Genomic DNA, 25220 nt, shown 5'->3' with positions numbered 1-25220 from the left:
TGGGACATCCTTCCCTGCTAAAACTGACCCTGTTCTTGTCACCACATCCCCACCCATGACAGCACTTCTTTGTAATGAATGTATGTAATGTCCTGTTTGTCATGGACCAATGCAATGCATCCATTTATAGTTCATAAAGTTATTTATATTTTAAATTAAAAGTACTTATATGTATGATGGATTTTATGTTGTTACTCTTATTTACCTCGGTGCCCGAATTAATGGTAATAGAAGACCCATTTCCTGAGGCAAAGTTGACTTGCCGTTAAGAGTCAGGATCCCTCGTGAACACATCCTCACCGTTTGTCCTGACTGATGCATGACTTAATGTCATTGCAAGAGGAATTTCCCAAGGAAAAGCCAACGGTCTTCCTCAGAACCTCAGGGAGCAGGTCACAGGATGGGCTCCAGGTGGAATCGCTTTCCAAGGTAGATCTTAGTTCAGGGTAAAGTTACAGCACTTGCCGCCCCGAGACCCTTAGTTGATTCACATCCCCTCTGTCTTCTCATCCATAAAATGGGTTATTGAGAATGTTGTGTAGTTGGAACACTGCACTTTGAATTTGGTCAGTTGGCACAGTTTATTGCTTAGTGTGAGACCTCAATACCTTTGACCTGATGCTAATTGGTGATTTACAGGGGGTCCCGACTCCTGAGGGTTGGAAGGAATTCTGATTGACAGTAGGAGGAGACCCAGGATCCCTGAAGCCTGCTCATCCTGGATGGGACTCAGTCCCTCCAGGCCGGGGGATCCTGAAGCCAGCACAGCGCCTGAAGCCCGGCTGTGGGACCAGGAAGTCCCAGCAGTGCGGTTGGAAACGCAGACCCACTGGGTTTGTGAGGAGTCGAGGTCAACTCCCCACAGGGCAGGAGGGTCTCTCCGACTCCTGAGACTGGCAGGCCCCATGTGCTCAGTATTTCTTGATTGAGTGAACACAACCACCCCCCATATCTAGATACCAAGTCTTCCCACCGCCCCAAAAGGGTTTCTCAGGCCCCCTCACAGCCAGTACTGCCCCAAAGCACAACTTTGCTTCTGTCCTACCCAGGTAGTTTCTGCCTCCTTGAACCTGGGTGTAAGTGAATCACCCAAGTGCAGTGTAGGGGGTGTGACAATATATAATTATTTTTTATAGTTTTATATATTTTTGGCAAAAATCATAGGGCTTAATTTTATGCATGTGACATACGTACTTAAAATTAATGTGTCACCTACAGGTGTACTACAGATAAGGACGGCCACATGGGTGTGGCAATGTGATTAGAGATGGTGTGCTGTTAAGAGCTTCTCCGTCTTGTGGACGTTCTCTCTGCATTTTGTGTGCAGTGCTGAGCGAAGGGGAGTGAGGACCTCCCACCCTGCCTGTATATTTGATTCCTCTTGGTTCTGTCATTGTCTACCTAATATGTTTTTCAGCCACTGCCCAAGGGAAATCCTGGGAATTTGGAAAAGGAGGAGGGAACACCCCAGAAGTAGGGGCAGGGGACATCGGTTGGGCAGGACCAGAAAGCATAAGGTCAGAAAAGTTTGCAGAGAGGACCCAGGGTTAGATGGCAGTTGGTGGTGGGGGACCAGTTAGGCGGGGCGCATTGTAAAAGTGACGTCACCCGGCATGTCCACTGTGAGGCGCCAGGGGCAAAGGCAGGTGATTGGTCGAGAGAGGGCATAAAGCATGGGGCGTTACTAAGGCAGCGTTCAGACAGAAGAAGGCTTGGAGGGAGGTGTTTGGTCCCCTCCAGCTGCTCCTGAGAGTCCGCTTGCCTGCTGTTTGTTTTCCTGACCTGCTGACCTCCTGACCTGACTGAACCCTCCTTCCTCCCCTCAAGAGCTTGATTGGCCCTCATCCTTTCTGTGACCCCCTTCTTCTCCTCCCAAGTGCCCAACCCCTCTTCCTGTCACACTCCCTCCCCACTCCATCCCCCACCCCTCCCCTCCCCTCCCCAACCCTCCCCTCCCCTCCCCTCCCTCCTCCCCACCTGAGAGGACCAGGACATGGAGGTGATGAGGATGTTCTGGTCCCACGTGCTGGGGTGTACTGGATATGAAATTACAACTGTGAGTAAACATCGGGCATCAGGTGTCCTCCCTTTTCCTGGGCTCTTTCACACTGTGGTTAAATAGCTGCTTTCTCATAGGGTCCTTGATGGGAACGCATCGTTGGTGAAGCCCGAGGCTCTCAGGACAGGTTTCTTGACCAGCCTTGAGCGGCTCTGGCCACCGGCGTCCTCAAGATCTGAGTCCTATCAGGACCTCTTGGACCAAACAGCAGGTTGACAGGATGAAACCTGAAATAGTTACTTTATTGCATCAAAGAAGGAAGTGTGAACATCCTAAAAGCCATTGAGTTGTATGCCTAAAATGGGGGAGTGGGTGAATTATATCTCAGTAAAGCAGTTTTTTAAAAAGCGAGAAACTCCTATTTACTAGAAGTCATAGTGAGACTGGCTCCCGGAAAGCTTGTCAGGATCCTGCTTCAAGTTGTGCGTGTTCCGGTTCCGTCCCTGTGCGGTGTGCTCTCCTGTGTGTGCACCCTTCCTGGTGGTGACGTCTGGCAGTCCTGGGAGCAGTGGGGTCTCAGCACTGGGTTGGTGCTGGTCTGTTAAACAGGGAAATGTCATCTCTGCTCTGTGCTTTCTGGTTTGTTAACTTACAACAACTTTGTTTTTTCTTTGAAGTGTATTCTTTTCAGAAATTTTAATGTAACAAAAATATTCAATAGCCCTATAAATTTTAAAATATTTTTATTGAAGTATAGTCAGTTTACCATGTTGTCCATTTCTCATGTACAACAGAATGCTTCAGTAATATAGGAAAATACATATATTCATTTTCATATTCTTTTTTTTACCATAAATTACTACAAGATATTAAATAGAGTTCCCTGTGCTGTACAGTGTAAACTAGTTGTTGTCTACTTTATAGAGATTAGTATTCATGAATCTCAAACTTCCAATTTTTCCCTTCCCAATCCCTTTCCCTCTGGTAACCATAAGTTTGTTTTCTATGCTGTAAGTCTGTTTCTGTTTTGTAAATAAGTTTGTCTTTTTCTTTTTTTTTTTTATTCCAAATATAAGTGATATCATATGGTATTTTTCTTTTCCTTTATGACTACTTCACTTAGAATGACATTCTCCAGGTCCATCCATTCCCTGTTGCTGCAAATGGCATAATTTTATCATTTTTATGGCTGAGTAGTAGTCCATTGTGTAAAATATACCACAGCTTCTTTTTTTGTACATTTTTATTGAGTTATAGTCATTTTACAATAGTGTGTCAAATTCTAGTGTAGAGCACAGTTTTTCAGTTATATATGGACATACATATTTTCATTGTCAGAATTTTTTTCTCTGTGAACTAGCATAAGATCTTGTATATATTTCCCTGTGATATACAGTATAATCTTGATTATCTATTCTGCATATGCCTGTCAGTATCTACAAATTTCAAACTCCCAATCTGTCTCTTCCCACCCCTCAGCCTCTTGGCAACCGCAAGTTTGTATTCTATGTCTGTGAGTCTGTTTCTGTTTTGTATTTATGCTCTTTTTTTTTTTTTTTTTTTTTGGATTCCACATGTGAGCAGTCTCATATGGTATTTTTCTTTCTCTTTTTGGCTTACTTCACTTAGAATGACATTCTCTAGGGACATCCATGTTGCTGCAAATGGCATATGGGTTTTTTATGGCCAAATAGTATTTCATTGTATAAATATACCACCTCTTCTTTATCCAGTCATCTGTTGATGGACATTTAGGCTGTTTCCATGTCTTGGCTATTGTAAATAGTGCTGCTATGAACATTGGGGTGCATGTGTCTTTTTGAAGTAGGGTTCCTTCTGGACATATGCCCGGGAGTGGGATTATTAGGTCATATGGTAAGTCTATTCCTAGTCTTTTGAGGAATCTACAAACTTTTGCACAGTGGCTGCACCAACCTGCATTCCCACCAGCGGTGTAGGAGAGTTCCCTTTTCTCCACAGCCTCTCCAACATTTGTCATTTGTGGACTTTTGAATGACGGCCATTCTGACTTGTGTGAGGTGATACCTCATTGTAGTTTTGATTTGCATTTCTCTGATAATCAGTGATAATGAGCACTTTTTCATGTGCCTGTTAGCCATTTGTATGTCTTCACTGGACAATTGCTTGTTTAGGTCTTCTGCCCATTTTTGGATTGAGTTTTTTTTTTTTTTTTTTTCTTATTTAGTTGTATGATTTGTTTATATATTCTGGCGATTAAGCCCTTGTCAGTTTCATGTTTTGCAAAAATTTTCTCCCATTCTGTAGCTTGTCTTTTTGTTTTGCTTATGGTTTCCATTGCTATGCAAAAGCTTCCAAGTTTAATTAGGTCCCATTTGTTTATTTTTGCTTTTATTTTTATTGGACTTCTAGCAAATTCTTAGTTATCCCTTTCCTTTTTATCTTGAAGGCTGCCCCCAGGGACTCCGTGTCCAGCTAGGTTGATGGGGGAGCCCTGAGAGCCGAGCTGATGTGAAAATCAGTGGCTGCAACCTGCTGTGATGTTTACAATGAGGAAATGCTCAGGAGGGATGTGACCAGGAGGTGGACGAGTTGTCTTTTTTTTTAGTGACGTGTCCTTGTGAAGAATGTTGATTTCCCCAAAGCAGAAAGTGTCCTTCATGTCCTTAGAATTGTCTAAATATAAAGAAAATTCAGATACATGCTGTGAATTTTTTACTGTGTCAGGATAAATCACCTCCACACTCTAAAAAATAAAGACTGAGAACACCTCATGGATTTAAGTGGTTTGTTCTGATAGGCTTCCACCAGATTCTTACGGACCTGGAAAAACCGAGTGTCAGGAACAATCTTTGCACTGAAGCAGAATCAATGCCACATGAACACTCCACCCAAAGAAGAGTCTGTTCTGTTTCTTTTGAGCCTACTAAGGAGGGCGTTTCTAGGTCATCTTTGTTGGGATTTTTTCCCTCAAAGGGAATGAGGCTGAGTTCTCACAGGTTACTCAGCCCTCTTTCCCTACCACATCTTTGAGCATTTGGATAAACTAACTTGTCCTTCTCCACCGTTGCTCATGGCTGCTGACAGAACCTGAGTCCATCGGCCCTGATGGATAGACTCTAGGTAGGAGGCAGCTGCTGACGTCAGCGCTCAGACAGTGCCGTGTGTAACAAGCATGCCCATGGTGGAGGGGGTTTTACCAGTTAGCGACTAGATGGTGTTTGTTTTTGTGCCTTTGATCTGCATGTCTCTCCTTTGTGCTGAGATCCACTGCTCTCTCAGACGGCAGCTATGCAAAGACAGTGCATGTTTTCCACCAGCACACATTTTACTGACCCCAACTGTGAGAGCTGACAATGACAGTGTTACTGATTTCAGAGGCTGCTTTCTAGAGGGGTTTTATTTGCACAAGACTGAAACTTGGTGTCTAGATAAAGTACAAATTACATTGTGCATTTATTCCCTCCTATAATACTTATAAATCTAGTTTTTACAAAACTATGTGTTTGGCTTTTGTTTTGGTGACTGTACATTCCAGAAACACAAATTAATTTTCTTGGTGGCTGTTAATGGACGTAGGTGCAGTACTGTGAAATATGCATGTAAATTATTTGTACTGATTATTTTGAGTTCTCTTTTTATGTAACTTCATTCTTTGAGTAATCTTGTATAATATGATTAAAACTCTATTATACAAATCCCTATTTATTTCAGAAGTCTGACATTACATGCTCTGGTTCAGAACCAAAGTGAATATTGAAGAAAACCTCCATGGTTTTTAGATAGTTGGGCTAAAATATATCATTAATTTTTGCTGGAATAGTAATTTTGACATTATTCTAAGAGCTGGTCTGCTTTCTCACTCATGTCCAGTCTATAAATGTAGAAACACATCTCTGTACATCTCTCTGTATTTTAACACATACCTTCATTGCTCTTTCCCCATACATGTTGGGTGTATTTTTGGAGACATTTCATAGGGGTTTTTCCAGGTACTTCATGAACATACAGTAGAAGATGGAGGAGTCCCATGCCCTGTAGGTTTGTGTTTGCTTATTTTCAATTTCAAGTTGGCTTCTACATTCATAAGTTAAGTTCTGTTAACTATTTTAAAAATATTTGCAATGTGCCTGTCAGCAAAGTCAAATATCTAACATTTTGTGTATCAGGTATTTGATGTATGTGTGCAGCAGTGAAACTATTACCAAATCAAGGCAGTAAACATGTCCACACTCCCAAGAGCTCCTTTGAACTCAAGTGTCCCTTCTTGCCTCTCTGTGGAGCTATTTGAGGATGTGGTTGAGGGTTTCTAAAGATGATTCTCTGTGACATATACACTGGGAATGTCTTTGAGGTTCCTCATTATATCTAATATCTTTTCAGATCCTCGACACTCTGATTCTCCTTTTCCATCCTGCGTCTGATGTTTATGAACTTCTGTGGAAGCTTATTCTTCTTGCTGCCTCCTGGGGAGTTTCTATTTTTCTCTTGTTCGTCTGGAGGACCGTCCTTGCTGTGAGTATTACTAAAGTACCTGACAGTGTCCTTTTAATCACACCTAATAGGAATTTTTATAGTCACTGGACATTTTATCTGCCTGCCTGGGCCAGAATCCAGGAGTCTTTTCTTTGTTTCCTTTTAGATTACTAACTTGAACACAAATTAGTTTTGAAATGGGAATTTGTTGCAAAATCTTTATAGTAAGAACTCATTGAGCAAGACAACAGTATCTTCTCAATGAGACAATGGCAATTTATAAACTCTTCTCTTCAATAACAAAACAGGAAAGTTAAGTATTTGGTGAGCCCATCTATCTCTCCACCTGCCCCTGCCTGTGTGTTGGGTGACAGGGGACAGGGAAGCTCAGTGTTCCTGAGCAAGTGTGAAGTTGAGGGAACATCTGTGGTTTTCTGTTTGCCCTCCGTGGATGCATTCTTCTATTGCCACATTATTGCCACTGGATCTTCGACACTGTGATGATTCTCCAATATCTTGGCAAGGTTAGGGGCTGGCCTCAGTCTCTGATCATCACTTAAAGTTTTGAATGAAGAAATATGTGTTAAGGGTCAGGGAAATGTGTCTACATGGTATTACAGTGGCGTCCTGCCTGGGTTTTACTGAAATATTACTCCTCAGACAATGACTTGTATCTGAGTCAAGAAGCACGTTCGCTTCTTGAAAATGGTCGCTGTCCGTCCTGCTGCTGCGTGTGCTTTTACTACAGCCATTGCTCACTTTCATTCTCGTCTGATGTCTCATTTGATGTCCGTTTGTTTTTAGTGGTCTTGACAAGTCTTACGACCCCATATGTTACAATTGCTTATCAATTCAACAGTCAACTCTGTATAAGATTTCAGAAAACCTTTCATTGAATGAAAGGGGTGCATCTTAATCTTAGTATATAGATTTTGCCTTTATTTTTCTTTTAGTTTTCTCCTCTCGGTCTCTCTCTCTCTCTTTTGAAGGTTACACAACTATCCAGGTTCTGGACTTAAGTGTGGATGTTTGGTTTGACAAAAAAAAAAAAAAAAATTAGTTAAATGATGCATTACAACAACATATCATGAAAATAATATAGTTCAGTGTTGTTAAATATGAATATGCGTTATGAAAATTGAATAGAGTGATGTTTATTTAATAGAATGTAAGCAGATCTTTTGTTCTAAAACAAGTTATTTACCATTGTGCTATCAGAAATGGTGAGTGAAAGATCATGCCTTAAGTAGGAAATTCTGATTTTTCCTGATTTTTAATCGTATTAATTGTTATGCTGAACCAAAGTGATAATTGTGATTTCAATGGATTACTGTTTTGATAGTTTATTAGAAATTATACATTTACTAATGTTATGTTTTGACTTCAACTTTAATGTTTCTTCCTCTCCTAGGTAAAGCCTCCAGTGTGTCAAGGTAAGGTATTAGGGTTTAGTTTCCTTTGTAATATTTTCTCAATACCAGGATTTGATGTGGATTTTAATTCAACTAAGAGTAAACACAATGACTTCTGATGTCTAACTGACTTCTCAACTCTTGAAAATTTTACTCCTGCGATGGTGTCTAAATGACATCGTAGAGGAATTTGGCATCTATTGAGCTAAGAGGCCAGGAGGGTCACAGGAGTAGGGAGACTAGGATGAGTTTAATTTTGCATAGCAACCTTGAGGAAGCAGGTGATGAGAAGAGTCTAATGTTCGGAGTGTGTCCCTAATATGAGCTGGCTCTTGGTGAAAAGTAAAGATGCTGAAACACTACTTGAGCCTGTCAGGACTCTCCAGGCTGAGGGAGGGATGCAGATGTAGCCAGGCGGTGTGTGTCACAGCAGAGGGAAAACCATGGGCTGTGACTCATAAGTGAAGGGAGCCATTCATGGCAGTGGGGACTTAATGGAAGTGATTCAGCCTGAGGATGATGCTTTCTATGCAGGCTTCACACTCTGCTGACCAAGTGGGGCTGTGCGTGGTGGGCAGGGTGGCTGCCCGGCGCTCAGTAGGCCCTCAAGGGCTGCTGTTGATGACAGTTGATGCAGAAGGGCTGGTGCTGAGAAGAGGGATCTCAGCATCAGAGCATCCCCACTGGGCAGAGAGAAGACGCGTGTGCACTGTGTGGTCAGATGAGGGACTTAGATGCCTGAGAGAGGAGTATGGTTCTGAGGGCTGCATTCTAGAGCTTCACACGTGGAGTCGCCTGTGACTGGCTGTTTTACATGTGCTGCTTTCCTGAAGCAGTGATGGTAACACTCTCATCCTGGCGATAGAAAAGCTTGTCATTTAGGGCCTGTGTGTTATCCAGGTCCTCCAGTTACTAGGTGGGGAAGCCCACATGGTACCAAAGTGTTTAATTCCAGCGACCTTGTCCTTCAGGGCCCCCAACATGGTTTTCATGAAAGACGATCTGCCAGGCAGCAGGAAGATACTGGAGGCCTGTGCAGGCCCAGTCAGGCAACGTTTTGAACTTGCCTTCTGTGGTGTTGCAGATAGGGTCTGGCTGTGGGGTGAACCTGCATGGGATAAGGGTTCTATTTTTTTAAGCAGGGGCATGTTTACTTACCTTAGTAATTGGAGGAGAGAATGTTAAGGGGACAGGATGCTTGGTTTTTCTTTTTCATCTCTGGTGATGTCAGAAGTATTTGAATGATTGAATTTTCTAAGAATGGTGCTTATAGCTGGGAGAGAATTTAGGGGAAGACTTTTTATTGTGTTTCTGCATCTTTGAAAAAAATTAAACTAGGAATCTCAATGATCTCACATTTAGAATGCCACTAAGATTTGCTTCCTTTAGGCACAGTAGAAAAGCTAAAAAGTTAATTATACTCATACTGCCAGCCAGATATGTCTCTACTGCTAATAAATCATGATAATTCTATTCTACTGGGTTTTCTTGCCAATATGAGAAATTGCTTCATCTCCTTTTAGTTACTTTAAAGCAGATGACTGAGCAGAGCAAGAATTTGGAGAATGAAATCAAAGAACTTGCAGAAAATATATCTGCTTGGGTGCAGAAGGTATCCTTGTCCTTTTGCTTTTTTTTTTTTTTTGTGATTTTACCTTCAGTTCCTCCCCCCTCTGGCAGTTCAGTTATTTGGCTCTCTTTTCCTTCATCCTACTGTCCTGTTCCATGTGTTCCATAAGAGGTCTAGGTTCAAAGCAAGTGTCCTAGATAAAAAACAAAACAAAACAAAACAAAACAAAACAAAACAAAACAAAAAAAAAAACCCAAAACCAAATTTCTTCTGTAGAGCACAGGGAACTCTACTTGATATCTTGTAATCTATAATGAAAAAGAATGTGAAGACAAACATAGGTGTATATATATATGTGACTGAAACATGCTGTACACCAGAAAATTGACACATTGTAACTGACTATATAACAGTAAAAAAAAAAAAATAAACAAAGCAAGTGTCGTAGATGTAAAACACCACTTTCTGTATTAGTGGAAGGGGTCACCCACAAGATAGGTTCAGCTAGCAGTGTAATTAGTATTTGTAATTCTGTTTCCTTCATTACATTTTTGCATAGACCAACAACGCAAAGAAATGCTTAGAGGAGGCCATCAGGCAAAAGGAGATGCCCTCTGAGAAAGCACTGAAGTTTAAGGTACGAACCTCTTCTCTTGTTAGATTACATTGTGAAAATAGAAATGAAAGTAATGAGTAATTGTTACTAATTCAATGTTTCATTGAAGGAGAGCTTGAAAGCCATTGAGAAGGTGAATGAAAATTTGAATGACATCATTCAGATTGTTCGAGCTAAGCTGCAGGCAGTGAGGGACCAGAACGCCAAGAGCCCACACCTGGTGAGAGCTGCCACGTTGACCATAGCCAGGCTTCTGAGGCTTTCTGTGCCCTGGGCGAGCTGCGTGCTCCCGCTCCTCCTGCTTTTGACCACAGCAGAGTGTGACAGCCCAGGAGCGGAACCTCCCTGTGAACAATGACCCAGAATTTCAGGGACTAAAACCTCTGTGACTTTTTCTATTTCAGAGACTAGGAAATATGTCTTATTTTCACAACCTAGAGAGTTTTCTCACCACTCACACTGCCCTCCAAGATACACAGAAGATGCCAGGAAATACCTGAGAGGTGAAGGAAGTTACTAGACTAGGTGCACAGCTCCTTGCCCTGTTGATGTTAAACACAGAATTTTCCATGTGAATTTGGGTAAACTTTGTTTATATTTCACCAGCGACACTCATTTGTGAGCTCTTTGACATGAGCAGTTTCCCACCCTTGCTTCCCCTTGTCATCCAGTAGTGCCCTCCATTGTCCAGGGAGAAGGAAGCCTGTGGAGGCGAGGAAATATCTGTGCCTGGTGGTCTTTTTTCCACATTTCTTTATGGGCTTGACATTTGTCCTGGGCCCAGCCTGGATCAGCTGCCATCACAGGAAACTTAGGGGTAGTTGTGGGTACTGGCTGAGAAGGGACAGGATTCCAAAAGGGTTGAAGAGAAGCAACTGCCCATCAGAACAAACCAAGACTTTCTGGAAGAGATTGGCAGGCTGGCAGTGGAAGAGGACCAGCTGAAGAAGGAAATGCAAGATGCAAAGGGTCAGAACGAGCTGCTAGGATGCCCGGTGCTAGAACTTGAATGAAGAGGCCCTGTCTGCTGTAAACTCTCAAATGGAGCACTGTCTTCAGCCCCAAACCGAAATTCAGGAAAAGTCTCAGATGCTTTCAAGCATGTGTAAGGGAACGTATAACACTTGCTTTCCTTTCTTTATAAAATTTGTATGTTCAGAATCATTTCACTGCCTTAATATCTTCTGGAGAGAATGCTCACCAAAGTCTTTGGACATGTACCAGGGCTAATATATTTATTTTCTATGGTTTGTTTTGCAGTTAACAAAATACTTTGTTTCTGGAAAAAAACAGTTACACTTTTTAAGCATATCACCCTGAGTTTTCATTGAAATCTTAGTACATACTTTATTTCTGTCCTGTGTGAAGATACTGGAAAAAGGAACATCTCCAGAGAACTTGAAAGGTGCTGTTTCAATGAACACTTCAGGAATTTGAGGTAAATGCCTCCAGTTGCAGCAGGATTTCCACTGTACACATTAGCTTTCACAAGGAACAACAACCTCATGTCTTAGAAGATTAAATGTTGATATCTACTCAAATTATTTTTCTAGGGAGTTTAGTCACCAATGAGAATGTTTTAAGTTGAAATTGCTCTTAATAAATCTCATGTCTGTGAAGCCACAGTGAAATCTGAAGAAATGCATGTGCAGGAGGACGTTCAGCTCAGCAGCAAGAAGAGAGTAAGGATTGTTACTCACCCCCAGAGATGCTTACCTCAGAGAACCGAGCATCACTGTGCCAGTGTTTAATTGTGCTGTAACGCACGGAAAGCAGATGGCCCATCTTAGCTGACTCCAAGCCTATGATTCCTCTCATGTTAAGTATGTTCACATTGCTGTGGATCAGTACTTCTTGAATGTCTTCTCATATCTATCTTACAGCCAGGTGTTTCGAAGACCAGATCTGAGGATTCGATGCAGCGAGCTGTGACAACTGGGGACTGCAGCCTGGAAGGTATGTTGCTTGTTGGGAAGAAAACCTTACATACAGGATTCCTGGGAGATGTTGTGGCTTCAGTTCTAGACCCCTAGAATAAAATAAATATAATAAAGAGAGTCAAATAACTTATTTTTTTTTTTGGTTTGTTTTTTTTGTTTTTTTTTTTTTGGTTTTCCAGTGTAAATAACAGTTAAGTTTACACTATACTGTAGTCTATTAAGTGGGCAATAACACTGTGTCTAAAAACCCCAATGTTCATAACTTAATGAAAATACTCTTTATTACTAAAAACTGCTAGCCATCATTGGAGCCTTTAGTGAGGTGTAATCTTTTTGTTGGTGGATGGTCTTTTTTTTTTAACTTTTTTTTATTGAGTTACAGTCATTTTGGTGGATGGTCTTGAATTAACGTTGGTGGCTGCTGACTGGTCATTGTGGCAGTTGCTGAAGATCGGTGTGGCTTTTGCAATTTCTTAACATAAGACCACAATGAAGTTTGTGACAGGATTCTCTCTTCCTTTCAGGAACAAGTCCTCTGTGGCAGGCAATTTGACACATTTTACACACAGTAGAAATTCTTTCCAAATTGGAGTCAGTCCTTTCAAACCCTGTGGTAATTTATCAGCTAAGTTCATACGCTCTTCTAAGTCTTTGGTATTTCAACCTTCTTCACAGCATCTTCACCAGTAGATTCCATCTCAAGAAACCAATTTCTTTGCTTGTCCATAAGAAGCAGCTCCTCATTCATGCATATTTTATCATGAGGTTGCAGCCAATCAGTCATATCTTCAGGCTCCACTTGTAACTCTAGTTCTCCTGCTATTTTCAGCACATCTGAAGCTCCTTCCTGCACTGAAGTCTTGAGCCCCTCAAAGTCACACATCAGGATTGGAATCAATTCCTTCCAAACCCCAGTTCATGTTGATATTTTGACTTCTTCCCATGAATCACGAATGTTCTTAATGGCATGTAAAATGGTGAATCCTTTCCAGAAAATTTTCCATTCATTTGCCCAGACCCATCAGTGGTGTCACTGTCTATGGCAGCTAAAGCCTTCCAAAATGTATTTCTTAAATAATAAGGCTTGAAAGTCATAATTACTCCTGATCCATGGGCTGCAGAATAGATGTCGTGTTAACCATGGAAACAGGATTCATCTCATGCATCTCCATCAGAGCTCCTGGATGACTTGTGCATTGCCCATGAGCAGTAATATTTTGAAAGAAAATTTTTTTTGTGTTTTGTTTTGTTTTCTGAGCAGTAGGTCTCAACAATGGGCTAAAATATTCATGTTGTAAATAGATGTGCTGTCATTCAGGCTTTGTTCTATTTATAGAGCACAGAGTAGATTTCACTTGATTCTCATGGGACATAGGATTTTCATAATGTTAAATGAATATTGGCTTCGTTAGCCGCTAACGGGAAAATCAGCCTGTCCATTGAAGCCTTGATGCCAGGCGCTGACTTCTCTCCAGCTGTGATGGTGCTGGGTGGCCTCCCCTTGCAGTTCTCTGCATTGAAAACCTGTTGTTTAGTGCAGCCACCTTCATTAGCTGCCTTAGCTTCATCTCCTGGAGCACTTGCAGCAGCCTCTGGGTCAGCTCTTCCCACCTTACCTTGCACAGGTATGCAGTGGAGATGGAATCTTGCCTTAAACTTCATGGGCCAACCCCTGCTGGCTTCACACTTTTCTTCTGAAGCCTCTTCACCTCTCTCAGGGTTTATAGAATTGCTGAGAACTAGGGACTTCCGCTGGATTAGGCTTTGCCTTAAAGGAATGTCATGCCTGTTTTAATTAAAATGATAAAGAACCAAATATTTCAGGAACTACCAAAATGTGACACAGAGATAAGAAATGAGCAAATGCTGCCAGAAAAAAAATGTCACCAATGGAATTGCTGTACTCAAGGTTGTTACAAATCTTCAATTGTTCAAAAATATGCATTACCAGGGAGGGCAATAAAATGAAACATGCCTGTAATAGCAATGAATTTGCACTGGGAAGGTAAAAAGGGGATTCCTGCCTTCAGAATTCTCTCCTTTCTCCACTCCCCAGCACAGCCAAGCTCTTGAGTGCACATGTGCACACAAAAAGCCAGTTGTTTTATGTTTATAGAGGGTAAAAAGAAAATGCAAGACCACCATGCTGCATCGGGATCTCTGAAAGAACGTGAGGAAGACGGTTTCCAAAGGCAGGTGAAGAAAGTATGCGTCCTTGATGAAATCAGTGGACAGAGAACTATGGACACTGAAGGGTAAGACGTTCCCGTGTTAATTATGACAATGTGTGAATGAATGTGTGGAGTTATGTGGATATTGTAATATGTTTCAGAATACTTAACACCATATTTTCTTTACCATATTCAATCAGTACAGATGTGCATTTATTTTTTGACCTTGATTTCTGTAATCTGATGCTTCTGTTCATTCTAACTGGTTACCAGAGTCTTGTCTGTATTTAGTTTGAGATTTTAGCGGGTTCTTGGACCAGATTTAGTCACTTCATTATCTGGATCCCTCTAGGTCCATTTTTATTGTCCTTAGGTTTCAACCACATCAAAGTGTCATGACCTGTCATGTGTCTGTCATTTTTAATAAACTCTAGACATTGGGTAGAAAATAGAGGAAATTTGAGGCCTCGTGTGAGGTTAACTTGCTGCAGAGAAGGTGGGCATTACAGCTGGCAGGTGGTCAGGGCGCCAGCAGCGCTACATCCTGTTAACCCGGTTAGCAGCTGAGATCAGTCAGTGCAGCCAGCTTTCGTGATGCCCGTGTGTCTCCTGTCCACCTTTGTTTCTGGCATGTAGCTCTCGTGGATCCCAGCTAAGTCCTGTGGGTCTCTCTAGGGATCACCTTCGCTGACGGACCGTGAGCTCCAGCTGCCTGACTGCGGTGCCCGTGCGTAGGGGGCACCGGCTGCCGGGCTGCTCTGCATCTCAGTGGTTTCCTCTGCAGTTACCGGGTGACCCCCGGGGAAGGTGGGCCCAGTCCTGGGCTTTCTTCTTCTCCATCTTGGCCTCATGTCCCTTTCTGGCTTGTTAGCAATTTGGTACATTCGATCATGGATTTCATAATTTGTCCAGAGTTTCCTGTCATTCTCAGGGAGAGGTCATGGACATCACACCCATTAAACCACTTTCAAAAACAAACATTTCCTTATATTTCCTAAAGGATCAGGTTTTGCTCCAGGTTTTGACTGAAATCTGGGCTCTCTGTGGGAGAAATCAAACAAGTCATGAACGCTTGCTTTACCCTAATGTGTTTGGTTGTGATGACTTGGTCAGACCCTGATTCCCACGTTGAAACACAGTGAGCTTGCGCTGTCCCAGGCACAGGAGCCTGAGCCTGGTGGGGGGGGCACGGAGCACACCTCACGTGGGCTTTTCCTGTGTGTTTACTTTATGCATAAATGATTAGGGGTGGGGACGCTGAAGGGAAGCCCAGATACCAAACACTTGCCAGAGACCTGAGTGTAGTTTTTTCATATTTATTAGTGGGGGTACTTTAATTCTTTCCTGTGTATTTATCAGCCTGAGCATTTATGGGGAAGTGCGAAAGGAATATGGAATTCTTCCCTTCCAGTTTCTGGGAGGGAAACTGGCAGAATTTCAGAGTTTCTTTCCCCTCTCAGGAAGGTGGACATGAATGGATGTGAGCTGGTGGGAAAGCAGCAGCTGTTGGCAGCAAAGGAGGAGGCAAAATTGGCTGAAGAGGAGACAAGATGGTACAAGTGAGTTCAGCTCCTCTGCACCTGCGGCTCTGAAAACACCTGTTGGATTTTTTGAAAACTTTTCTAAAATGTTTAGACACAATATCATAAACCGACCCAAACAAAAGACATTTGTATACATGGCTTCACACAGGAGGAAAAGTGTTAAGTTTTACACATGTTAAGTTAAACGTTTAACTTTAAAAAGTATTAAGTTACTAAGAATTTCCTGGTCCCCAGTGCTGGCCAGACTGAGAGGAGAGACGGTTCACAGAGATGTTTCTGAAGGTGCTATAAACCGTTGTCACCCTGAGGATAGCAGTTTAGTGTAGCGTCAGTCGGACCAACACACATTCCCGTGCTGCTGGGGAGACCCAGGGGTAAGAAGTAGGGTCAGGATGTAAGGAAAGGAAGAATCAAGCTCTGTGATGAAAGACGCTCAGCACAGGACACGTGAGGGAAATGCTGAGAACGGGAGGGGGAGTTGTGTCCGCGCAGAACCGGGCAGGAGTTCAGTAACAGCGACGGAAGGAGTGGCTGCAGCGACAGCTTTGCACCTGCTGTGTTTCTGCAGCCTTGTGCGGTGTGTCTTGAGCGGTGAGATGATGTGTGTGAGTGTGCAGTGCAGATAACGTGGACTGGGGCAGGTTATTTAACAGCATACCCAGCATTGTGTCTTCTCTGATGCAACAATTTGTAACTCATAGGATAAGACTTGAAGAATGTCACGGGCAAATGCGGGAAGCAGAGATCACTTGGAGACACCAGGTAACCTGCCTTCCTCCTGACACACCGAGTCCTCAGCACCTGATGCAGACAGTTATTGTGGCCCTGAGAACCCTTAGCCATGGGGTGTTTCTTGATGTGTTGACTTTTTCAGGTCACTCTTGCCGAGAAGAAGGCCCAAGACAGCTCGGTAAGAATTTGTTTCCTTCCTTCCCTTTGTGCACAGTCGGCCACAACTGAACGTGGATGTGTTTTTCTCCCACAGCTCAGGGCTCAGGAGCTGGAGAGGGAAATCTCTGAATTGAGAAGGGAAAACTCTGACCTGAGAAGGGAAAACTCTGACCTGAGAAGGGAAAACTCCTCTGAGCTGAGAAGGGAAGTTGCCCACCTGAAACAGAGGTACAGAATTTTGACACATTTTTACGGGTGTTTTGAGATATTTAAGGACTGGTTGTTTTGTGCCTAGTAGAGGAATTGGTGGTGTAATTTGTATTGAAGCCATTCTTTATCTTTAAGATTGGATGCAATCTGCAGATGGAGGCGGGCAGAGGAATACATGAGGCAGGAGCCCACCCCAGGAGGACCGTACAGGCTGCACCCTCCCCTGAGAGGTAAGGAGCGCACTGTGAAGTGCGGCAGCTCCATTTCTGCAGCAGGAGCCGCCCAGTGGGCTGCTTGTCCCCATGGGTAGTTGTCGGGTTTCCTGGACACCACACCACACACTCACTGTGGGGAACAGGTTCACAGATGGGTGACAAGATGCTGTTTTCTTTACATGCCACCAGCCAGCAGGGCTCTGTCCCCTGTGAGCGGTGGAGCTCACGCCCCTCCAGGGACTGCAGGCCGCCCCCCAGGCTCTTGGTTGCCTGGCGTGGCTGGCATGGCTGGTTTCTGTGCGCTAGAAGACGTGAGCGTCAGCCCTCTCGTCCCACCTGGACACAGTTTTGAAGGCTGAATTTTCTTCTCATTTCAGGAAAATAACATGGATGACGTTTTAGAATGAAGGCAGTATGTCATAACGAGAAAAACATTTTTCTTCATTTGCCTTGGTGGATAAATATTCTATTCAAGATCTGCTTTAAGGCAGCAGGCATTTCTTCACTAATTTTGCAGGTTCCTTTGTTCTTATAAAAAAAGCTTGCACAGTGACCTAGAGTAGCCAGTTAGTAAGTGACATGACTACGTAGCCTCCCTCTCCCAGAGTTAACGTGTAACTCTAAAGTCTCCCACCACCTACTCCATGTAACTCACCATTATTTTGCCGATTATTACAACATGAGTCATTGAGGCCACTTCTTTCATAAATGTTTACGTGACATCTGGTCACTTATACAAGACATGCGCTGTCAGAGAGAAGGCTTTTAACAGTTTACCAACAGGCTGAGGAGGAAGAGGTGGGTCAGGGGTTGTTGATACTCTTCCTACGAAAGACCCTTCTTACTTTAATGTATAATCTGTATACAGACTGATTTGCCCTGAAGTGTGCTGTGAGTCCCCTGTGTCAGTGTTGGTTGCCAGGGATCTGAGCCCTAAGACCCCATCCAGGGTGATTAGCTATGAAAACACCAGAATCAAGGCCCTGTGGTGTCCTCGTCATGGGACAGGGGTCCAGTCTCCCCTCGTCCTCGGGGTCACCTGAGGTGTGAGGGAGACCTGCGGCCTCTGTGAAGACCCCGGGGCGTGGGCGGGAGTGAGAGCTCCTGGAGGAGGGCACGGAGGGCTCGGCTCGTGCTTCCCCAGCACGGCATCTGTCAGATAGAATCCGCCTTCAGCGCTGCTCTCCCTTTACAGCTTCAGGGCTGGGTGGCACCCCTGTTAGGAATGGCACCGCCTTTCCGGCTCAGGAGGCAGAGGAAACCAAAGTAAGTAATTTTTTTCAGTTGTGTTCCAGTAGTCATTTTGTATTGAATAATCTCTGGAACTAGCATTTTCCTTAAGAACAAACATTGCCTGGTTTTGCCTATGGATTGGGAATTAGGGGATAAGAATGCCCTGTCATCACAGTGAAGTTTGGTGACAGTGTTTTATCCCCAAAGCCTCCTGTGCAGCCCAAGCTGCAGGCAGGCCCAGGGCTGATGGAGTGCATGCAGCGTAGCTGCCAACTGGGCACCCAGTGCAGGGGAGGGTGCCCGTTGACGACGACTGCTGCGTTGGGTTTCGGCTCTTGTCGGTGTTGGCGCTTTTGTCTGTCATCCAACCCAGCCCTCCCTTCTGTCCTGCAGGTCACCCCGTGGGCCGGAGGGCCCCAAACTTTCCGAGGACCGACCAGCCCGCGTGGCCTGCCCCGTGAGCGGCCCGTCGTCGCCCAGCTGGGCACCTGCACCTGGTCCCCCTTGGTGCCCTGTGCAGCCTCGCCCCCCACCGCCAGCTGCTCCGCTCGGTAAGAGGAATGCATAGTCCTCTGTTTCTTCCTTGAGTCACTGCAGAAGAAGGGCAGATCGCTCTCCGGGGCTTCCCCGTGCACGGGCGGCCCTGACTGGGCTCACGGCCGTGTCCCTCTGGTCCCTTAGCAGACGCACTTGATGGACCGCGTCTTCCCCGTCCTGCCCTGGGGAGGGAGGTGTCTATTGTATAGGGAAACAGGGTCCTCTGACGGAGGGCAGACGTGTTGGTTCTGTACACGGGCCTTCAACAGACACCACGTTCCGGGCTCCCTGGGGGACAAGCCCTCCCCTGTCAGTGTTTGCAGCGAGTGGAGCCCTGACCTTCCACAGCCGGTGATCGGTTACGGAAGAAACACCCGAACCCGGGGCCTGTGGTCTCTTCAGTCAAGGGTCCTGAGACCTGTCTCCCACTCGGTGTGATATGAGAGCGATTGTCATATGGGAAAGAAGGCTCAAATTTTTGTTTTGCTGGTGTATAGTCTACTCTGAAAAGCCTAATCCTCCTTCCTTTCTGTGGTTTTTTTCCGATTCAGAACCTCGTGTGTCTCCGGTGTTCCCCGGTAGCTCCCGCCTTCCTGAGGCCACCACGGAGGCCCAGATAAATTGGGAGGTCTTGTTCGGTGGATGTCTTTCTGGGATATGGATTCTTTTTGTTTTTGCAGCAGCCTCTTGTGGCCTCGTCTGCAGACTGTGTGTTCTGTTATGAGTCTGGCATGTCTTTTTGTTTTCAAATTCAAACTCTTGCCCAGGGTCCATTGGCTTTTCCTCTCCCCCTGTCACCTTGAGTGTTACTTGCAGAAGCCATCAGCGAGGGAGTGCATGGGGGCTGAGGACCTCAGGCTTTGACTGTGTTTTTCTTAAAATAGCATAAGAATGGTGAGCCCTTGCTCCATACTGACTTCTCCTGGCTCGGCTAACTCCTTTTTTCCTCCTTCTCTTGGGATTGCTCCTGGGTCAATGAGACCGGTTCCTGTTGTCATTCTTTGAATGGTTTCCTGGCTCAGGCTGTGGGATTCTCCTTTGTAGAATGCCCATTCAATTCCTCGTAACTGAAAACTGAGCTAAGCCACCCCTCCAGCCTTACTCCGTGGTGTTTGTGCAACTTTGAGTCTTCCTGGCTGTGGTAAATATCACAGGCCATCACTGTCTCTTCTGGGGAGGTAAAGGTGCCTTCCCCGCTGCCTCCAGTTGTACTCTCGGGCAGAAAAGCCTGACTCTCAGAGATGGTGCATTTGTAGTAAGGAATTGAGGCTAGAAGGGAAAGTGCCCGCCGTGAAAATGCCTACTTCCCTGCAGGACCAATTTGCACCACAGTCCTGGCATCATGTTCTCCATCCCGCGGTGGGTCGGTTCTGCCCTGGAAGCTGTCAGAGCTTCTTCTCTGTCTCATCACACACCGTGGGATTTTCCACATGAGCTAAAATCCCGTTGGTGTTATTTGCAGGATTGAGACTTCCCCCTTCCCTTTCCCATAGGACAAACGTAGTGTGCTTTTCCTAGCGAACTTAAAATCCAGACATCCCTGCGAATAAGGATGATTGTAGCGGAGACTGACTCCCTTCTGAGGACAGCCTTGTCCCCTCAGAAGCACTTTGCCAGCTCCCCCACAGGACTGCGGGATGCCCAGCTCCTCAGAGCTCATTGCGCCCAGGGGCAGCTCCTGCATGGCAGAGGAGGGCCCTTTGTGAGCAGGGAGTAGAGAGGGTCTGGCAGGGTCCTGCAGACAGAGCAAGTACCCAGGCGCGGCTCTGATTCTATGTGGAAAACCAGGCCTTCACTTCCTTTCTTTCTCTGTGTTTCTGGTTCATGCAGACCATGCTTCTGTGGAGCTGGGGAAGGTGTCAGGCTGGGTTGTCCTGCACAGAGAGGCTTCCTGTTTGGGAGGTCCTACTTTTATCAATTTGCTGGAACCTCTGTACATCGTCTCAGGCAGGACTCTCGCCTTCCTCCACTTACAGACACCAGCGGTGTCGTGTGGCAACAGTGTTTTATCCCCAAGGTCGAGTGTGTGGCCCTGTGCTGCTGTCTGGGCACCCGGTGGAGGGGAGGGTGCCCGGTGCTGACAGCTGCTGCATTGGGTTTCAGGTTCTGTAGGTGTTGTTCCTTTTGTCTGTCATCCAACACAGCTCTCTCTTCTGTTCTGCAGGTAACTGTGGATTCCCGATGTCCCGGTACTTGTGCAGGACCACTTGGTGTGCCTCGCCCGATGGGACACCCAGCGTCACTTCTCAGAGGCTATTCATCACCGCCACCCCCACCTCTGTTGTGGCCTATGCGGTCTCACCCACCGCCACCCCCACCACCACCAGTTACAGCACTCGGAAAGATGAGAGCATGTGCTTCTGCTCCCTTGTCGAGTCTTTGCAGAAGGGGAGATGGCACTCCAGGGCCTTGCGATGCCTGAGGAAATCTGACTTGGGACATTGTGACGTCTGTCTAGCTTCCCAGCACACACATCTGATGGACTGTGTCATTTCCCCGTCCTGACCTGGGAAGCAGGTGTCTCTTGTATAGAACAGAAGAGACTTTTGACAGAATATCAAGTGAATTTGAAGTCCCAGTTTGGCAGATGTGCCTCTTGCATGGACCATGTGATGTGCTCTGTGAGGGGTGAAGCACAGCCCTAGCTTCAGGGGCTCACGGGGTTGCCTCGAGGGGTGAGGGAGCGAGTGAGGGAGAGAGACATTCACAGCAGACAGCTAGTCACCATAGCAGATGTGCCCGTGCAGGGCCTCAGAGTGCAGAAGAGGGACACGTGAGCCACACAGGAGTGAATAAGAGGGTGTGGAGGGGAAGAAAGAAATTGAAGGGCTGCCCAGTGGGCGTTTGTTGGGTTCACTCAGATGGAGCTGGAAGGTCACTCCTGGCAGGGCAGGCAGCTCAGGTGGGCCGTGTGAATGCAGTGTGAGGTCCACTCAGAGCCACGTGTGTGTGCAGGGGACTCAGTGCAGCCATGCATATATCCCCTTCAGAACCCAGTGCCTCCAGAAAGCCCTCAGTTCACAACCTCATATAAAGATGATTGTTCTCTTGGGTTTCTGAAAGTTCTGGGTCTGGATGAAATCTCTGGATATCAGAGAAACTGAAATTTAGCTTGTTTTTTTCAGGGTATTTTGTGTGGCTGAAGTTTTCTTTTGCCCCAGTGATTTGAAAAGTGCAGGCAGGATTTAGATCAGCTGAGCAGGTGCCTTGCCCTTCAGCATGAGGCAGGTTCTTTGGGGGAAGTCAGGGGTGATCAGGAGACACCCTGTAGGACCCCTGTCCCTACACCCCTGCTCCCTCCTGTCACCATGCCCACTGTCAGCTTGGCATCTCCACATTTATGTCACAAGATCCAATTTCTGATTCTTTGAGTTCTTGCAGTTCATCCCCTAACACCAAGACTCAGTGGGGCCCCCATAGGGTCTCAGCGTTGTTCTCTGTGAGCCGGGGGGTAACGCTGGTCCCTGACGTCATTGTGAGGAGGGTTGGGTCAAGCACACACATTGTTTTGCAAAATGACTGGGACATATTTCTCACTCAGCATTCTCATAGTTTAAAAGAAAGTGTCTGCACACAGAATCATCAAAAGAGACCTTAGGAAGTACATTAAATTAAACTGAAGATATAAGAGCTCAGGCCCAGAGCTTACCATTCTCTGCTTTAAAGATAAGGCAAAAGGTCCCTTTCTTCTATTAAATCTTAGGTCTTACTAGTTAAAGAAGGAAATATAATAATCAGAATGTGCACATTTTGAGATCTGTGTCTGAGATGTGAAAATAATTATTTTCATTCTGTATAGACACGGAGATGCACACACAGACTACAGTGTCCGTCAGAGGCCATACATACATTAGAGAAGACAAAATCAGGAAAAAATAAGATCCTATTAAAATAAATAACTCTTTTTGCCTTACAGCACAGTCCATTTGCCAACTCAAGGGGCCCCTCAGCTGTTACAATGATGTGTTTAGAGAAGATGTCAGAGGTGCATTAAGGCCCGAATGTTTCCCTGCTTCAACCTGCCCCCTCTGCTGTTCTCTCCTATTGTCACCCCTAATGAAATTGTCACAGTTCTGTCTGTGTCAGTGTCTGCTTCCTGGAGGACCAGTGGTCACACCCTCTTGAGGGCACGCAGTGATTCACGGGCACACAACTCACAAACCAGCAGGAACTAAGATGACAGGGCAGACGCAAGGTTACCCCTTCAGGGCAGCAGTGACCACAGGGGCCCCGGGGCTCCTCCTGGGTGGTGGGTACAGCCTGTGTCTAGATCTAGTGATGGCTGTGCTGCTTCAGTCTGTAAACACTCACTGGGCATGTGGGGCCTGTCAGTCACAGGGGTGTCCGGTCGTGAGCTAGATGACCAGAATGAAGTGGCCATGTCTCATGGTGAGGAACGGATGAGGTGCAGGGGGGCCATGGGCGTCCAGCGAGAGGCCCTGCACTGACCAGGCCCGTGCCCCCACCCCGCATCAGCTGCCCGGCAGCCCCGGCTCCAGGCAGACCCTGAGGAGGGCTGAGGGTGGCAGTGCTCTCAGTGGGCCCCATGAGCGCCCTTCATCCTCCCACAGCCTCCTGACTCTGAGGTGGGCGGGGCAGGGTCAGTGGTTGGGGTGCCACCACTGCCAGGGAGAAGGTGTTGGGTATGAAGAGTCCACTCCACTCTGTGCCAGCTGTCCCTGGAGCCCACGGGGCCCTCCCTCCTTCCAGGTGGGGGAGGCAGCCAGCCCTGAAGCAGCTCTGGGGTCCAGGCTGGGCCACAAACAGGTCAAGGTGAGACTCCTGCGCTGCCCAGGAAGTGGGGGGATCAGCGATGCAGCAGCAAATGCCAGCAGGAGCAGCTCTGTAACCGGGCTCCTCCACTGTGAGCAGAGCTGGGGCTGGAACATCGCTGTGAGGGTGGGAGGGCTGGGAGAGATGTGGCCCTGTGGCTCAGTGGCCCTGGACAGGGCTAGACCTGAGCTCAGGGCCTGAGGGCCTGGGGGAGAGGCAGAGAAAGACACACGCAGGGAGAGACAGTGTGTGAGTGAGAGAGAGAAAGGTGGGGGTCAAGTCCTAGAGAGGGACAGGAGGTGACAAGAGAGGGACACCAGGTGGGGGGAAGCAGAGACAAGAGGAGGCAGAAAGGAAAGAGGGAGCCAGCCCAGGGTGCGTGGTGGGGGACGATGGGCCAGGGTGACTGGGAAGGGGAGTTGGCCCATCCTTCACCAAGCCGTGTAGCTGCCACTGTCAGGGCCACAGGGACCAGCAGCCAGCCCAGCTAGACAGGCACCATTGGCCCTCAGGAAGGGCCCTCCAGCCACTTCCAAGGTAAGGAGGACCAGGAGGGCTCTCCCCAGCACCACAGCAGCACCATCTCTAGCTTCACAGAGACCCTGTGAGCAGGCGCCGTCCCGTCCCCCGTTCCACAGAAGGGAAACTGAGGCTCGGCCAGCCAGCCAACTTGGCCCTGTCTGCAGGGTTATTCACTTTCCCGATGCTTCTTTCCCAGGCAGGCCTGTGCCCCTGTCTTAAGAAGGGGGCCTGTGACAAGCCCGAAGGCCTGGGTCCCACCCGACTGCCCTCCTGTGCTGGGTGACCTGGGCAGGTCTCTTCCCCTCCTTGGGCCTCGACTGTATGACCAGCGGCCCTTCTCCCCATCTTCCTGGGTAGTGGGACCCCAGCAGGGCCATCACTCCAGGCCTCCCAGGCCCCTGGGTGGGTGTGGGGTGAGCTCTGGCTCTCGGGGGAATTCCTTTCTGGGGGAGGCGGTGGCTCACGTGAGCTCACCACTTTTTACGGGGTCACATCCTGCTATTTCCCTCTGGAATGGGACTTATCTACCATGGAGCCTGAAACTTGGTTTTCCACATTTTTCTAAATTGGCCCTTGTGCAGAAGAGCGGCTCCCTTGGCCGGGGTGACAAACTCAGTCCTGGTGAGGAGGCCCTTCTTACTTCCCTCACCTCACTGCTGCTGGTCACCCCCAAACTCCAGAGCCATGCTCACCCCCTTGGATTCCCTGCTCCCCCCTCCCCATGCCAAGCCCAGCCACCTCCTCCTGCCCCAGAGACCCCTCCTCCTGAGGGAAGTTGTGGGGCCCTTAAGGTCAGGACTCCAAGCCCTGTGTCACAGCAGGGAACACCCCAGCTGATTGGTGACAGGCCTGGAAGCAAATGTGGGGCCCTGAGCCCCAAGACGGGCTGTGTGGCCTTGGTCAGGTCACAGCCTCTCAGCCCAGCATCACAGCCTCGCACACCCCTCCAGGCCCACATGCCTGAGATGTCACTCAGTCACACACACAGGCTCCAGCCCCACTCCCCACCCCCATGCAGGCACATGGAGGGCAGACATGCACACACAGGGACACGTACACACACACAGGAACATACACACATGCACAGGGACACACACACAGGCTCATCCCCCAGCCACCAGAATGCCACTTT

General features: G+C 46.7%; 1 protein-coding gene across 1 annotated transcript; it reads left to right on the top strand.

Moving 5' to 3' along the window:
- Positions 1-10208: 10208 nt before the first annotated feature.
- Positions 10209-20499, top strand: LOC116151579 (melanoma inhibitory activity protein 2-like). Its single transcript, XM_064483988.1, has 11 exons — positions 10209-10272; positions 11936-12008; positions 14109-14247; positions 15624-15722; positions 16409-16469; positions 16582-16617; positions 16693-16826; positions 16944-17038; positions 18219-18289; positions 18650-18763; positions 20422-20499. The coding sequence occupies exons 2-11, from the start codon at positions 11969-11971 to the stop codon at positions 20497-20499; spliced, it is 867 nt and encodes a 288-aa protein (XP_064340058.1). The 5' UTR covers positions 10209-10272; positions 11936-11968.
- Positions 20500-25220: the final 4721 nt, after the last annotated feature.

This window comes from Camelus dromedarius, unplaced genomic scaffold (assembly GCF_036321535.1).
Source record: "Camelus dromedarius isolate mCamDro1 unplaced genomic scaffold, mCamDro1.pat HAP1_SCAFFOLD_120, whole genome shotgun sequence".
NCBI lineage: Eukaryota > Metazoa > Chordata > Mammalia > Artiodactyla > Camelidae > Camelus > Camelus dromedarius.
Note: the sequence above shows the minus strand (reverse complement) of the source record. Positions and strands in the feature narration are given on the sequence as shown.